General features: G+C 32.0%; 4 protein-coding genes across 20 annotated transcripts in view; 3 read left to right on the top strand and 1 right to left on the bottom strand.

The window, feature by feature from the left end:
* The window catches only part of LOC106787328 (probable serine/threonine-protein kinase DDB_G0282963), a 40,916-nt gene extending 33,038 nt beyond the window's left edge, over positions 1-7,878 (top strand). For all 3 annotated transcript variants that reach the window (XM_014749604.1, XM_014749602.1, XM_014749603.1), the window contains 5 exons: positions 2,326-2,901; positions 3,016-3,923; positions 4,004-6,509; positions 6,621-6,773; positions 6,851-7,878. In XM_014749604.1, the coding sequence (XP_014605090.1) occupies positions 2,326-2,901; positions 3,016-3,923; positions 4,004-6,509; positions 6,621-6,773; positions 6,851-7,020 (4,313 nt within the window). In that variant the 3' untranslated portion in view covers positions 7,021-7,878. The remainder of the gene's footprint in view (positions 1-2,325; positions 2,902-3,015; positions 3,924-4,003; positions 6,510-6,620; positions 6,774-6,850) is intronic.
* An 814-nt stretch (positions 7,879-8,692) lies between these two features.
* Positions 8,693-10,236, bottom strand: LOC106787326 (probable 39S ribosomal protein L24, mitochondrial). Of its 3 annotated transcripts, none has more exons than XM_014749596.1 (6): positions 9,972-10,233; positions 9,818-9,884; positions 9,513-9,695; positions 9,231-9,433; positions 8,969-9,155; positions 8,693-8,877 (listed from the first exon to the last, which is right to left on the bottom strand). In XM_014749596.1, the coding sequence occupies exons 2-6, from the start codon at positions 9,824-9,826 to the stop codon at positions 8,791-8,793; spliced, it is 669 nt and encodes a 222-aa protein (XP_014605082.1). In that variant the 5' UTR covers positions 9,827-9,884; positions 9,972-10,233; the 3' UTR covers positions 8,693-8,790. The 3 variants fall into 3 exon arrangements, with proteins under 3 accessions (XP_014605082.1, XP_014605083.1, XP_014605081.1); XM_014749597.1 differs by having other exon boundaries at positions 10,016-10,233; XM_014749595.1 differs by having other exon boundaries at positions 9,818-10,236.
* Positions 10,237-11,245: 1,009 nt separating this feature from the next.
* On the top strand, positions 11,246-12,516 carry LOC106787325. Of its 2 annotated transcripts, none has more exons than XM_014749593.1 (3): positions 11,246-11,703; positions 11,864-12,068; positions 12,160-12,516. In XM_014749593.1, exons 1-3 carry the CDS (start codon positions 11,347-11,349, stop codon positions 12,378-12,380), a joined length of 783 nt encoding a protein of 260 aa, XP_014605079.1. In that variant the 5' UTR covers positions 11,246-11,346; the 3' UTR covers positions 12,381-12,516. The 2 variants fall into 2 exon arrangements, with proteins under 2 accessions (XP_014605079.1, XP_014605080.1); XM_014749594.1 differs by having other exon boundaries at positions 12,237-12,511.
* An 866-nt stretch (positions 12,517-13,382) lies between these two features.
* Positions 13,383-16,501, top strand: part of LOC106787322 (CREB-regulated transcription coactivator 1-like) — a 29,230-nt gene continuing 26,111 nt past the window's right edge. For 7 of the 12 annotated variants that reach the window (XM_014749591.1, XM_014749589.1, XM_014749588.1 and 4 more), the window contains exon 1: positions 13,383-14,548. In XM_014749591.1, the coding sequence (XP_014605077.1) occupies positions 14,435-14,548 (114 nt within the window). In that variant the 5' untranslated portion in view covers positions 13,383-14,434. The remainder of the gene's footprint in view (positions 14,549-16,501) is intronic. The other 5 variants (XM_014749584.1, XM_014749583.1, XM_014749582.1 and 2 more) reach the window with 5 other exon arrangements.

Here is a 16,501-nt window from a genome sequence, read left to right as displayed (position 1 = left end):
GGATTGGACTAAAAAGAAAAATTAAGGATCGTACGTATCTCGACCAAAAAAAAAACATTTAGTGTCGTGTTCTTGTATGTGTAAAGAAGTGCATAGGAATGAGCGTACTTTACTTACTTACATATGTACATATGGTGACGCACGTTGTCCCTGATATCGGTACAAATATGGTCCGATCGGCCGTTAACACGAATGCACACGAATGCACATACATTACATACATATATATATACATACAGAGTGTTTCAAAATATCTAGACAAAAATTCAGGGGTAGTTTCAGTACACGCTAAAATAAGAAAAAAATAAATTCATGGCCCACGATATAACCTTGTTCCCAAATTATACTCATTTTTTATATTACACATGTTGCAACATTATTTTCATAGATACTATTCCAACTGGTTCACATTCGATTTTAATTTAAGCTTTGCCAAGAATTTCTTATCGTAGATTTTCACGTTCGTACAAAAATACCAGGTGTTGTTTGAATTTGTCGAGAACGTGAGATAAGAAGCATAATTATCGTAAATAATTGAAAGGAAACAGTTGGTAAAGTAATATGAATTATATTGGAAGGCAAAACACAGCTGTAATTCAGGGCCATATATCAAAGGTATATGATTGTATGTGAACGATTCTTATTCTTTTTTCTATTTTTAACCTATTAAAATCACCCCTTGAATATATGCTCATTTTGAAACACCTTGTATAAATATATATATATGTTAGTTTCTTATTGGTGTTAACATACGTTTCTTGCACTCTAGTACGCATACATATTGATCATTAACCAAGAAGCTGTTCATTCGGATCGAGCATTGCTTTTCCAAGGAACCGAACGGCGATAAGAAAAAGCCATAAGTCCGCGAAGTTAAACATTTATCCCGACGTATGGGAATGCGGAGATTAACTGGTTCGCGATTTTAGTTGATAGGAATCCCATAAGAAACGTTTAGTTGGGTATGCACTTTGTCAAGTTTCAACTTGACATTTATTTTTACGAAGTTAACGGGTCGTTCATAGCATTCTTATTTCTACACGAGCCTTGAAATGTTCCAATTTTCTTTATGGCTTTAAAAATAAATGAATAAATAAATAAATAACGAGAGAATATTAATTAGACCATTAACTGTGTAACCAATTTGAAATAATCTCTACGTTTAATTTATTTCTTAAGGGATCCCAAAATGGCGAAAAATTACTTTTTCTCATCTACCTCTTTATATATCTCATTTATATTCTTTTTAAAAGTGTTTCTTTTCTTTTCTTTTATTTTCTTTTCTTTTTGGAGAATCGGACATCTCTCCCATTCGCGATTACGCTACGTCTCCAAGCGTGTCCTTCGAGTTTGCAGCCATCTTTGGTTAAAGGAGAAGGGCGTTTTACTCCTTCCTTCCTTCCTTCCTTCCTTCCTTCCTTCCTTCCTTTACTTACTTGTTTGCTTGCTTATATACTTGCTTGCTCACGAAGAACCCGATTCGCAGTTAAAAGCGAATCGTAGGAAGGATTCCCAGGAATGCGAAGATGATAATGCACCGTTAGTTGCTAATAGCCCCTGTGCACCATGGGGTTCTCTTTGTCACACTTCTCTCTTCTCTCATGCACGCACACACACATGCACACATAAACATATATGCAACAAGGAGAGGACAAAAAAAAGACGACATAAAATGCTTATCCTTTGGAAGGTCCGAGAACCAGGAAATTCATGAACATCAGAGGAGTCCTGAATGTTCCCCTTAAAATCGTTCGATCGAATCGAATGATCCTTTCATAACGGAATTCGAACTAACTTTATTCCACATCCTAACCGATTACTTTTTTTCTTCTTCTTATTCTTCTTCTGCCTCTGCTTCTTTTCTTCCGTCATTTGATTTATCGAGAATATAAATCACACGAGTTCAACCCTAAAAATTCTATCCTAACCGAACGAATCGAATGATCGGAATATGATTTGTTTGAAAAATAAAATAACTCAAATATAATATGAAACATTTTTGAAACAAATAAAATCGTATATTTAATTCTAATTAAAAATACAAACCGTATAAATAATATCCAAAACCATTCGATCGTTTTTCACAAACCGCAACTTTAAATTAATTATAAAAAGATTATTTTTCTCTTTTTTCTTCTTTTTTTTTTTAAGATGGCTTAAAATCTTGTAGCCCACCAAATATACGACTTGAACGATCTATAAATTTGAACAGGATACAATTCCCATATCTGGGAATACGTGTATATAAATAACATCCTACGCTGCTAACACGCGTATGATACAATATATGCACGCATATATTTGAATTTAGTCTCTCTTTTTCAGATTCGGTAAATGATAGAATGGACAATTGTGGAGGCGGTCAACGGCTGCCCCCAGATGGGGACGAGTTTCCAGCAGCATATCAAGAATTTGCTAACGATAACGCTACTCAACACGAATACAGATTTCCAACTAACTCGACGACTGCTATAACCGCTACAACAACGTCCACTATGGCGACTACTACGACAATTAATAATAATAATAATAATAATAATATTACCGAAAATAATAGTTTTCGTTTGTACGAAAACGATAATAAAAAATCTTTCAACGTTAAGGATAACTTCAAAGTATTAACCAACGAAAGCAACAACGTTCTCGGTTCGAGAACCGAAAAGAATTATTTCGAAACGAATTTAGACGACAAATCTGCAAACAGAAATTTCTCAAACTCGATCGGTCACAATAGCCAATCCGATAATTCGCCGATTGCTAATGGAGAGGCCATATTAATATCTGAAAAGAAAATTGAAATAGCTGCTTATTATCATAAAGAAATTCCGAGTATCGAGACGGAAATTCAAATTCGATCCGAAGAAATATGCCCCGAGATTCCACCACCATTACCTTTGACTGGTAAATTTTGATTCATTCAAATCTTTTCAATTATATGCATTATGTAAAAAATGATCTTCTCGATTCGGTTTACTTTTATGATATTGTATCGATTTATTCGTTTTTGAATTACAGGCCCACCGAAACTGGAACAATTGAATTTACATTCGAAAAACATCGATCAATCTCCTACGAAATTTTCTATAAACGTAGACCCATGGAGACAAGACGACAAATCTGAAAGATCGGTCAGAGACAAGATCGCAATGTTTTCCTCGCAAAGTAGTTTGGATGCACCTCTGTTCCCAAATACAGTAAACGTTGCTAACGTAACTAACGTTAGAAAATTATCCAAATACAAATCGAGCGAAGACGTTTGTTCGGATGAGAAAAGTCCTAATCATAAGGAAAGATGTTCATTTTTCTCAGACAGAACACAAAGTTCATTCGATTTGACCGATTCTGCTAAGAGTTATTCTCCGGAAGGTTCACCTTGCAAAAGATATCCTAACAGTTCGAAAATGCCACCACCACCGCCAGTACCACATAAACCAACAATAGCAACGACTTCTATGGACACCAAAAATTACATTACATCTTTCCCAACGAAATCTTATTCTCCATCGAGTACAATTTCTTCCCCGGATAATATGCAAAGTTCAACGAAATTGTATTCCTCGATGTTGAACAGCCCAATAATCAGCCCAATAAGCAGCCCAACTAAAACGACATCGACACCGATTTTAACAAGAGCTACAAGTTTCTCAGGATCAAGCTCGTTTACTCAAGAACGATCGTCGGGAAACAATGATGTATCTAATGGTAACAATCAAGTATCCAGAACAAATTCCTTGGCTTCTACTTTTAGAAGAAACAGCGAGGATATGAGAAGAACTAGCTTGAATCAACTGATCGAACAGAGGAGACGATCGATCTCGAAGTTACGTGGTTTGGTAATACCTGAAAAGGAAACTGTACCTATCGAACAACCTATCGTTGATCTACCGGAAATTAAATCGCGTAATTCCATATTACTGAGTCAGGTTAGTCTGATAATATAAAAAAAATAATTAATATTAATCATTTAATTTCATATTTTAATATCCACATATTTATTTTACAGTTACCCAAGGCTAACATTCACGACAAATGGGGATCGCAAAGTTCAATAGCAAGTAATACAAGTTCAGCTAGTGTTCCTTTGAAAGCTACATCTTTCAAGATGCCAGCTCCTCAGATAAACTCAAAATATTCACCAGCTTTCAAAAGGAAGAGTCTGACTGTTTACGGTTCTTCCAGTAATACAATAAATTCTTCAACATATATGACAAAAAATACTCAAGGTAGTAACACGAATAGCAATACAAGTAACACCTTGTCCGAACCACCTAAAAGTTTAGAAAGTATATGCAGTCCGACGAGAAGCGATTACAGTTTTGAATTTGTTTCTACGAGTAATTCACCAGATGTTTTACGCGGTAGACCAAGAACTAATACACAGAGAAAAACACGTAACGATTACGATGACTCTGACAATGACTCTGCAGTAAGTAGTTCCCAGAGTAGCATATCACGTGGTTTCAGTCCACCTATGTCACCTGTACCATCAGAAAGATCAACCGTTTCTTCTGAAAGATCTTACGTTTCGAATGAATTAAACTATCAACGTCGATCTTATATCATAGACACCTCGAATAAAACGTTTGTTAAGTCTGACAATGAATCAATAATTAATACAGAACAATTTCATGCCAGACCTAATATTCTTAATAACGAAAGAACATACGTTTCATCAGAAAGATCATCTTCGTCGAGCAGTAGTACTAGCAGTTCTAATCCACATTCACCTCAGCCAGTAGATGCAACAAGGAGTTCACAAATTCCTCAAAGGCAAACATTGAGAAGATCTAACAGTACTGAAACGAATTGTAGTACATCATCGACCTTAACATCGGGTTCCCAGGCTAGTGCAGAGTCATTATCGAGACGAGTATTGAAGCCTCAGAGCGTAGAAGCCATCAACAGAAAGAATATATTGGCTAGCGCAAGATGTAGAAGTGGTAGAGATTTAAACGGTTCTCCATTAATCCAAAGAAAATTCTCGGACGAAGAGGAGACTCATGCTGAAAATGGAGGAACAACAAGAAGAAAAAATAACGTTAATAATGGCGTTCCTAAACAGGATATCAAAATAGCTTACATAGAAGTTACTGATTCCTTCTTAGAAGAAGATGATCAGTTGCAAATGAAAATTGAAGAGCCTAAATTACCTCCAAAAAGAACTATCATCACACCAGCTGTGAGACCACCCAAATCGGAAATGTTGGAACCTTCGAACGACTTGAAGATGTGGGTTAGAGCCGAAGCAAAAGCTATGGCTAGATCTGCAGAAGAAAAGTTAGTTAATACGATAGAAAAAGAAAGTTCGGTGGTATTGAAAAATCAAACTACGTCACGTAATACTAACGAACAATACAATTCCAATGATTTAGGCTTGAAGAAAAGATCTGTTCAAAAGGAAACTGAACAGATTTCGCAAGAAACTATGAAACAAAGATGCAAAGTCAGTACTCCAATAAAAAATACACAAGAAGATCAAAACGATCTTTTGACTATCCTAACGACGAGAAGTAGATCGAGATCTGCGATACACGTTGATGATGGTAGTTTTGGTAGATCCAAGAGTCAAATGAGTTTAGAAGACATACTAAGTGCCAAGGTAGAAACTCCGAATCCTAAATTATTACGAACACAAAGTATCGAAGGTAGAACGGAAAATGGAAGTGGTTTGTCTTCGTATAGACCTAGTACAGAATCCAGAGACAATAATCGTTTTATCAAAAAGACGCCAACGAATTCTAACGATTCTTGGCGAGAGGATAAACTATTTGTCTCAAAAATACCGACGTTAGATAGATCGAGAATCTTAGATAACAATGATGAAACAGAATTAATAGAAAAATCAAAAAACAATACGTCCAAGATTCCAACAGCTAGGAATTTAGGTAGACGTAGCGTCAGTGTAACTGACATGAAAAAAGCTTTAGATAAAATCGATGCTACAACTAATAATGGTCAGAATCAACAAGTAATGCAAACTTCGTCTCACAATCGATTCCCAAGTTTGGACAGTAGCGTCGATGAGAATGTATCATCGATTGGAAATGAAACAGATAACGAAAGATTTTATAGCGAACAATTTGGTAGTATAAGTTCATTGGCCAGCAGTACCAGCCTGATTTCGCAACAAGAATTAGCTCAGCTTGTAGAAGAAGCTAGCTTGGAAGAAGCTCGTTGCGCTCACGAGGTCATAGTAGTCTTACTACACAAAGAAAATCCTACAGGAAGCGTAGGAATAACATTGGCAGGTGGAGCCGATTGCGAAGTTAAAGAAATAACTGTTCATCGTGTATTAGCTCATTCTATTGCTGACAAGGATGGTCGTGTTCAAAGAGGAGATAGAATACTTAGTATTAATGGTAGAAGTGCACGTGGTCTTACGCATAGAGAAAGCTTAACTGTATTAAAACAACCAAGATCAGAAGTTGTACTGGTTGTATCCAGAGCAAGAATTGAAGAAGGATGTAAATTAAAATCAAGGACTGCTAGTGTCGAAACCATTGTTGAAGGTAATCAATCGTGTTACATTTAATTCATTTAAAACATTAATACAATAAAAAATGTACTTTACAATTATTTTTAATTCTAATTAAAATAAAATATTAATCCTCTTCACTTAGGATTCGAAATGAATGCTGTGGAAGATACTGCTTGGGGTCCACCATCAATGGTCGCAGTTTACAAAGATGGAGCTGGTCTTGGATTCAGTTTAGAAGGAGGACGAGATAGTCCACTTGGAGACAAACCGTTGGTAATAAAGAAAATATTTACTGGTAAGTAAACTTTGATATATATTCTAAACTTATTCTAATTAAAATAATCTTAATCAAACTATTTCTTGAAATATTAGGAGGTGCTGCTGAAAAGACAGGTGCATTAAAGGCAGGGGACCAATTACTGGAAGTAAATGGTAGTGATGTTACAAGAATGTCGAGGATAGAGGCTTGGTCTCTGATGAAAAAATTACATGACGGTGAAGTGAACCTCCTAGTCAGGCACCCTGCCACCAAGTCCTCGTGAATTATAGTAAATTATAAATGGACTTCTCTTGTTTTTGTATTGTTCGATTCAATTATCAAGGGATTATCAATTGTTCAGATCAGAGAATTGATAGACATAATGGAGATGAAAATGAAAATGAAAATGAAAAGAAAATGAAAAGAAAAAGAAAAGAAAAAATTTCTATATACATATATATATTTATTATCTATTGTTTTCATTTTTAAGGTTATGCCATGTACGTCAAAGTATAATATTCGCTAAAATAATAATCAAGAAAAAAAAAAAAGAATGAGAAAAATAGAAATAGTGCCTTAGAAAGAGACAAATTGAATGCATTTATTACATCAACCTTTTGAAGCATAACCTTAAAATATATAGTGCTGAAAAAGTGCAATAATACTATCGACGTTAAATAGTTCGTATAGTTGAAATCCTAAAATCCTCGCTAATTAAGTCATATTTACCTTAATAATACTGCATAATTTCGTAATAGTTTCTTCGTTTTTCCTTCTCAATTTTTATGTCCTAACCCTTTCACTCTCCTTAGAGGCTTACCAGAATATACAGTGGGGTCGTAATTTAAAATCGTATACTATTACGCTTATTAGATTTTTTTTTTGAAAACTATTACAATATATATCAATACACTAGTATATCTTTATTATATATTAAATGAATTTAACTTGAAAATATTATTAATAACAAATGAACTATGCAAATACGAAAATAATTTACAAAAAACACCCGTCACTAAAAATCGTATGTGTTGGAATAACTGTAAAAACAGGAGGGATACTTGATTTGTTCACTTTAAACAGTTAGCCACCTTTGTTTTCACTGTTCAAATGGTTTCTAGTAATAAAATCAATTTAATAATTATTTTTTAATTGTTTAAACATTACATACCTATGTACACTTGTACATGTATGAACATTTATAAATAATTTATAAGAAAAAATCTAGTAATCGTAGCAATGCATGATTTTAAGTGACAATCACTGTATACAAACATACAATTTACAAGAAATTAAAAAACAGCTTAATAGTTTCCAATGAGTATATATAAATATAAACGCAATGCATCACGAATTTGCATTATTATTATTATTATTAATAATAAAATATGTTATAAGATTTTTGTTAATCTAAAATTATTATTATGATTCGTCGTTACGTTGCTTCTTACGAATACAAAAAAAATTTATGTTTCTTTGTTTAAATATATATAAAAAACTATTATATTAATATAAGGCAAAATATATTATTAATATTGGATTTATATTATTTTTAATTAAATTTGCAATTAGTGTTTTTTTTTTGGTATTCTGTGTGCGTTTGTAAAAAATTGTTCTGTGATATGTATGCATGACGTTGTTTAAATAAGATAAATTAACAAACAAACAAAAAATATGAAAAAAAAAAAAAGAAAAAAAAGAAAATCTTTCTGCATCAATGAGATATCGAATATAGTATAATCTACAATTTACAGTCAACGTTACATATGAAGTTGGTTATTATCTAACTCTAATAATATTAATTTTTTTGTTAAATAATATTTCTACATACATATCTAAATACAGGAGTTTATAAACAAAAGCCATCGCTCGGTGTATTTTTTAATATAAATGGAGAAAAGTAATAAAAAATAAAAAGAAATACATAGCGTGTCATAAATAAATAGATCAAAATATTTTGGTAAAAATTATCCCAGTTAATATATAGATAAATAGATAATTTTTTTGTTTATTTAATAAATGTATTAATACATATATCTACTTACAATATACTCTAATACCAATACACTTTCTTAGGTACACGATCTTCCTGAATACCCATTTTTTCCATAATATCCATTTCGAAAGTTTTTAATGCTGGCTAAAAGTATATGTAAGAAAAATATATTAAATAATAACATTCTATTACATTTTCTTGTACTACTCGAATGATGGTATATAATAATGCTTACTTGAAATGTTACTGTTTCTGCATCATCCTTAGACGTATCTTTACTTTGATCTTTGTAAAGCTGAGGAGACTTATAATCTATAGTTTCTAGTGCAGATTCCGGAATCGGAATAATTCTACCGGTTCTAACGGATACGCGTACTTTCTCACCCATTTCTGTATATCTCCATTCTATCTTCGTTCCATTTCTAAACGATATATCGAATGAGTAATAATATAATAAAATATAAACTCGTAACATGTTAATTTTGTAATATACATACAAATCATGAGGATCGACCAAAACGATATCAGTAGTAACTAATAACGGTTGTTCAGTTGCCATGAATATTCCAGGAAACGTTTTAGATTTTCCTATACACTCCAATTTAGTATTAAGACCCTCAACAATGACCCAATTTCTTTCCTGTATTATTTCTTTGACTATACCTTGTTTACCTTTATCTCTTCCTACTAATATTTCAACCTACAACGAAGAACGATCTAATTCTATTCTAAATGTATACTAAATTTAAGAACTAATATAAAATCAAATATTCGATTACTCTGTCGCCACGGAAAAAACTCCAATCTTTGATAGGCTCAACAGGAATAGCTGGGGGCAACTCTATTTTAGCATTTTCTATCTTAAAAAGATTCGTCCAAGGTTTATGAATTGAAAACCAATAACGTTTACGTTCGTGAGTACGATTAAGATATTGAACTTTTCTAGGAGTTTTCCAATAAACCTATTTTTACAAATTACGATAATAAACATAATACGATGATACAATTGTTTTTATAATTGCTATATGATTATAAATGTTAGAATAAGTTTAATAAAAATTATAAATAAATAAACTCTACGTACTTGTCGCATGGTACGGTCTATGTAGGAGTCAGGTAAATTTGAATATTTCTTCGTCCATTCTGCAACTCTTTTAAATAAATAATTAGTTAATCTCATGATTGTTTTTTACTTTAAATCTTTCTATTATTAAACGATAATAATAAACTCTTCTAACCACACTTTAACCACACGCGAGATTATTTTACGTAACAGTCTTACCAACATTACCAAACTAATGTTTCTATTAATTTTAGACTAAGTAATTTAGAATTGGACAATTAAACAATAATAATTTGTTTGATATTAAATATATATGACATCACAGATAATTAAATCAATCAAGTAATTAAAATGAAGTTTTTATATTTGTGGTGACTTGCAGTTGCATCGCCACAACCGCGGCGCGCCGATCACACTAGTTCTGACATCAAACGCTAGGTGACACGCTGCAACCATCGTTTCTCGCAAGCGGAGGAAATTAGCACGGTTAGTATATAAAACGGCACGGATTTTAAATTAATTGTACGGCTCTCACGAATATCTAAGACAGAGAGCACGTCATCAGCGCCCTTACTTATGGGGAGACTACGCAAGGGGTACGAGCTCCTCCGTGTATACAATGTTAGGGGAATATAAAAATAAAAGGGCGCCGTCCCCACCCCTTATCCATGTTCTATTTGGACAAAAATAGAAAAAGGGGAAATTTAAAGAGCAGTTTGAAATAGAAAAATAATAGTATAGTACGGGAACCTTATAACAGTCATCAAAATTAGGTTGCTTATGGTATAAATAATTGAATTAAATAAATAAAATTATCTAATAATCATTAAAACAAATGAGTAAAATAGTATAATAGTAATAGTAGTCAATATGTTACTATATTCAGAGCAGTACAAAAGTACATAGCGACACTAGTGGTGAAAAAAGAAAACTTAAATATACGATGTGCGTGGACAAATTTCGGCCATCATTAATGTTCGAGCTCCGTACTCCTTGTTTAGTCTCCTCCGTGACCTGGCCTTACTGATAACTTCAGGCGTATTATATTGGGACGAAAAATACACTACCTCCTCTCATGTGGGCGCAACTTCATAGATAATACCAATCGCCACACAATATAGTAGAGGAAACAGAGCGCTAATTTTAAAGATATATTATAATCTTACAAAATAAATTGTAAATATTTCGACAAGTCATTGTTGTTAACTTCGATATAAATATTGTTAAAATAAATGAATATTCAATTATATAATTAATCATTATGTTAACAAAATTACAAATGTTTTGTATGAATTAAGAATATTTTATAACAAAAATATTCGGCTTTAGAATTAATATTTAGTTGACAAAAATAAAAGAATATATATTGTTATAATGTATGAATTATTAAACTATATATAAAACATATATAACACACAATAAAAGTAATAAAAAATACGAAAAAAATAATTAAAAACTTTAACGTGTGCGCATACAAATGTGCTGTATACATTGTGCACACGTTGTTGTATACGTGTGCGTATATGAACTAATTAAAAATAAATAGAAAAATGTTATCAGTGATAATAAGAAATGCAGTTAAGCGATTAGATTTAAGAAATTTGTCTGCATCCGTAACATACAATAATTTTATATCAGGAAGGATTTTATATCAATCAAAAGAATTAATATTACAGCCTCTAACCTCAAAAGAAAATTTAACAATATATAGAAATCATTACAGTAAAAGCAATGATGACGAAAATAATGATAGTCAAGTAAAGTTACCACAACTAATACCTGGCCCGATAAACATTACATTCAATATTTTTAAGTTATTCAAAATACCATTTATGGAATTATTTATACGCATAGTGACTAAAGATCCTGAATTTAAGTTGAGAGATCTTCTTCAGAGCACTAGAAGTGTAAGTTAAATATTACATCTCATCGTTAAACTCGTCTATGCTATTAATCTAAATATTAATGCGATGAGAAATAATTTTTATTATAATAGTAGTTGTTTAAAATTGAAGTATATGGCATGTGTAATATAATTGATGAATTAATGAATGAAATTCATTTTAGGCAGCATCTATAGTATCCATAGCTCTGTCGAATAAAGATTACGATTCATTATACAACCTAGTAGATAGTAATTTATTAAATGTATTAAAAACAAGAATAGATACGTTAACCGAAGAACAAAGAAAGCTTATTGCTATAAAAGAAGAAAATTTTACGGCTTTCATGGCATATGATCTTAACATAAAACAAATATCTAACACTGAAGGTAATTTTATTGACATTATATGGAAATTAATTGAATTTTTAAATTTCTCTAAAGATCTTTTTTATTATGATGTTTATCAATTTTCTTATAGAAAAGCAAAGGGTAGAATTTATATTGATAGGGCATTACATACCGGGCTTCAATATGAATGAATTTTTCGATGCGCAGGTACAGGATAAAATCCAAAAATATACAATTTTAAAACAGAAGAAATCGTTTGTTTGCAATTACGTATTTTCAAGAGATTATTGTGTAAATCAAGAAAGTGATTGGATAATTAAACACATTAATCACAGTGAAATTGTAATTTAATATCTCATAGCTGTTTGATTATTATTAAGAATTATAAACAAAAGGAATAGAAAATAATATGTATGATTTTAAACATAAAAAAAATAAAAAAAGACAAAAAATATTACAAAAAATAATAAAGAACATAGAAAGATATTATTGTTAACAAATTATAAAATGAAAATATGTAAAGTAAGGCCCCATTTTCTTTGTATTCTATTTACTTTATACTATAATATTTATTTTATAAAATAATATTCAATTGAGATAGCTCAAATTTTGAAAGAAATAAAATATTATATATATAGAAATTATTAAATAATATTCTTTAAAAAATTACCCGAATCACAAAAAATGTAAATCCTGTTTCAACTTTTTAATCGGTCTTGTATAATATTTTGTATTGATATGTATTTTAAAAATAAATAGCGTATTTTGTGTCATCTAATAGAAGGAATGAAACATATCGACCAATCAGAGTCGAGAAACAGGAACAACTTGCGTAGTTAAAAAAACATTTAAATACATACTTGTGCATTAATCATATAGGAGAATAAAGCATTAAAATATGGGAAAATAAAGCATTAAAATATAATTTGTTTTCTATATCAAGAAATAAATTAGAAAATATTCTCCTGTATTCGTAAAAAATCTAGACGAAGTAATCTAGAAATTACATTTCAACCAATCAAAAAGCGAGAAACGAATTTTCCAAAATCTACGCATTATATATATTAAAATTAGTTGGGCAAGAAAGAAAAGAAACATCGTAATAAAAATAAATAATCATTTTCAAATAAATCAATAAAATATTTCTCGTGTATTTGTACATAAAAAAAAAATAGATATCTATTTTTACCAACAGGACTAATTGGTAATAATCAAAAGAACGTGTATAGAAATAAGTAAGTAAATATTAAAACTCAATAATAAGAAGGTGAAAAAATGAAGAGGGCGCTATCGATAAAAAGATATTCGACCAATGAGCCCGCGAAAAAGGTTGTTGCTGCGCGTAACGTGCGGCGCGCAGTGCCGCATAATCTAGTAGTAGTCCGTCGTCAGTGGTGTCGACAAGTCAGACGGTTAGTAAGTCAGTCAGTCAGTTTTTTCGACAGACAAACAGACCGACAAATAGACAGACAGTAGTCAGTGGTCAGTGGTCAGTGATCAGTTAGTGAATCAATTTAAGTCAGTCAGACAGAATCGTTGAGAGTATTAGAAAAGTGAACGAACGAGAAACGAACTAACAAACGAATAGTAGTAATAGTATCTAAATAATCGGAGTGTCGAGTCGAGTCGAATGTAACCGAGTCTAGTCGAACCTAACCGAACAACCTAGCAAGCAAGCAAGCAAGCAAGCAAGCAAGCAAAAATACAAGCAAGTGAGCAAGCGAATAAACGAACGATTACGAGAGAAAAAGAAAGAGAAAGAAAAAGAGCGAACGAACTCGTTCAGTGTATTTAATGTACCGCATATTATCCCACGACGATAACGTGTGTGCGTGCATGAATTCGCGTGAATTACCCGCGTGAGAGTAAGTGAGCAAGTTATAGAACAAATAAATGAGTGAGTGAGTGAGTGAGTGAATGTGTGTCTGCATGTTTTGCATGTGTATGCATGTAATAAGTAAATGCACATATATATATATAAAAAACAAACAAAGTTAGTGTTTCTAATCGTGTGTCCGATGAAAAGTGAGTGATAGAGTGGAAGAGAGGGAGAAAGAGATAAATAAATAAATAAATAAATAAAAAAAGGGGCAGGGAGTAACGGTTGGGAGGGAAATTGGGGGTTAGGGTAAATAGCGAGGGGTAGGAGTTAGGGATAAAAAGGGAAAAAACGCGCAGGGGAAACGCGCACGTCGCTCTCACGTTTACTACTACTACACTACTTTGGATTGTAAGAGTTGAATAAGTGCTTGTGTATGTGTATGTGTGTCTATTTCTTTCTCTTTCTCTTTCTCTCTCTCTATTCGGTAGTGTGCGTTGGTCGTCTATTAGGAAGTTTTTAAGTGTATGTGTAGTTGAATTGGAAAAGTCCAGTGGCGGCCACAAAGAGAGAGAGAGGAGCCATCATGGCGAATCCACGGAAATTCAGTGAAAAGATTGCCTTGCTCAACCAGAAGGAGGCGCAGGAGACGGCAGCTTTTGAAGCGATCATGCGAGAAGTATCGGACGTTACGAGCAGAGTAAGGAAATCACAGTAGGTCCTTATCTTAAGGGACAATCTCTCTCATTCTCTCTCTCTCATCTATCTCTATCAACTGCATATCTATCTATCTCTCTCTCTCTTTCTTTCTTATTCCATTTCTATTTCCATTTGTATTTATTTCTTTTTTACTTCAATATTTTTCTCGCCCTTCCCCCTTCCCCCATACCCCCCATTTATATGTTATTCTCTCTGTTTAACTTATTAAAAAGTCTTTTGCGAGAGAGAGGGGTAGATAGGGCGAGTGAGAGAGTGAGCAGAGTAAGAGAGAGGGGAAGAGATTGAAAAAGAGAGAGAGAGGGAGAGAGAAGCTTCTTGTTTACGTTCTTTCTCTCTCTTTTTATTTTTTCTTTCTCTTTCTTTTCTTTCCTTTTCTTTCCTTTTTTTCTTTCTTTTGCATTTACTGAGTAGTACGTTTATGCGCATATAATGTGCAACATCACTTCACTCTTGTTTATAAATACATGCATACATACACATATATGTATTACGCGTGTGTATGTGTGTATGTGCATTTTTATTTATTTTAGTTATTTTTACTATTTGATTAATATATATTAAAATTAAAATTTAAAGTTTTCTCTCGTTAGGAATGATGAAAATAATATTTAAGTATGTAATAAAAATGAAAATATAATGTTATATTTGATGTATCATTTGATTTAGCGTGTGTTTAAAAAATGTTTTACCGTTTTTTTTTTTTTTATTCTCTCTTTTTCTGTTAAAATGATGATATCCTTGCGTTACAAGATACGAAACGTGAAATAAGAGACCGTGTATGTATATTTGTTTTTCTTTTTTATTTTCTTCGTTGGGAGGAGATGGGAAGGGGTTTATGTCTCCTCTTCTTCTTCATCTTCTTGGCTGGTTCACTTTGCTAGGGTTACAGTGAGAGAAAAAGAGAGAGAGAGTGAGAGAGGGAGAGAGGAAGATAACGATAACTTCGTCGCGTGGAGAGAAGCGTTTTGGCGTCGTTGTGTTTTCATTCGTTTATATTCGTGTGTTACTTTCGTATATATATTAGTATTTTACTAACGTGTGTTAGTGTATCGTGTTAGTTAGCCTGCTGTCTCTGTATTCATGTGCGTCGTAGTCGGTGATGGCGATATTACGTCGTTGTTTGAGACAGCTGCCTGTTTAATTATTTTAAAGGAATTCGATTCCGTTTTTTTAAATGTTACATACATGAGAATGCATTGAATTTTTGTTGACGATTGTTAGCAGGTTTGATAATCATTTTTCTTCTATTATTTTTCTCCTTTGGGCTTTTAAATTTCGATTTTGTTTCATTGATAGATCGATAGATCGACATATCGATAGTAAAATATCGAAAGTCGATATTTTCAAAATTTTATTTTCAATGTATGGGTTGTGGATTTTATAAGTATTTTCTTTTTTTAGATTTAATTGAATATTTTTGAAACAAACATGCCTTATCTAATGGGATAGACGATTAGAATATTTATGATTGTGTATGAATGACACGTGTAAAACAAAAGATTCCAATAATTATGCTCTTTCTATTCGTTCGTTTAAGTTAATGTCTTCTTCTTCTACTTTTTCTATTATTCTTCTTTTAATTTATCTTTTAATTTTCTTTCAACACTTTTCGAATACAAGGTATACACTGAAGAATAGAAGCAAGGAAGAATTTTCAATTTTGTTTCATTCGAAATCTCATTAATTTTATCAAGAAAAGAAAAACAATAGAAAAGAAAAAAAAGTAATCAGATGAAAAATATAATAAGAAGAATTCGAATAATATATTTGTGAAAATATAATTTTTTGAGATGGAAAAAGTTGTAGGGAGTAAGGGTTTAGAAGAAGATATGAAATTATTGACGATTAGTATAATTTAAAAGTTTTTGCTATTAAAGGATAGTTAAGTTTAATGTCTCTTTTAGAAGAAAATTTTGTAAAAGTTTGTTAATGG

Source organism: Polistes canadensis, unplaced genomic scaffold, assembly GCF_001313835.1.
Source record: "Polistes canadensis isolate GaletaPanama2010 unplaced genomic scaffold, ASM131383v1 scaffold_98, whole genome shotgun sequence".
Lineage (NCBI taxonomy): Eukaryota > Metazoa > Arthropoda > Insecta > Hymenoptera > Vespidae > Polistes > Polistes canadensis.
The sequence above is the reverse complement of the archived record's forward strand: the minus strand, read 5'-3'. Positions and strand labels throughout refer to the sequence as shown.

What these genes read in the sequence shown, in the direction of transcription:
- LOC106787326 (XM_014749595.1), bottom strand. Translation starts at nt 9,913, where the DNA reads ATGAGATTAACTAATTATTTATTTAAAAGAGTTGCAGAATGGACGAAG. An exon ending in TAGACCGTACCATGCGACAA is followed by an intron (nt 9,696 to 9,817) that starts GTACGTAGAGTT and finishes TTGTAAAAATAG; the next exon opens with GTTTATTGGAAAACTCCTAG. An exon ending in CAGAAACAGTAACATTTCAA is followed by an intron (nt 8,878 to 8,968) that starts GTAAGCATTATT and finishes ATATACTTTTAG; the next exon opens with CCAGCATTAAAAACTTTCGA.
- LOC106787325 (XM_014749593.1), top strand. Translation starts at nt 11,347, where the DNA reads ATGTTATCAGTGATAATAAGAAATGCAGTTAAGCGATTAGATTTAAGA. An exon ending in TTCTTCAGAGCACTAGAAGT is followed by an intron (nt 11,704 to 11,863) that starts GTAAGTTAAATA and finishes AATTCATTTTAG; the next exon opens with GCAGCATCTATAGTATCCAT. An exon ending in ACAAATATCTAACACTGAAG is followed by an intron (nt 12,069 to 12,159) that starts GTAATTTTATTG and finishes ATTTTCTTATAG; the next exon opens with AAAAGCAAAGGGTAGAATTT.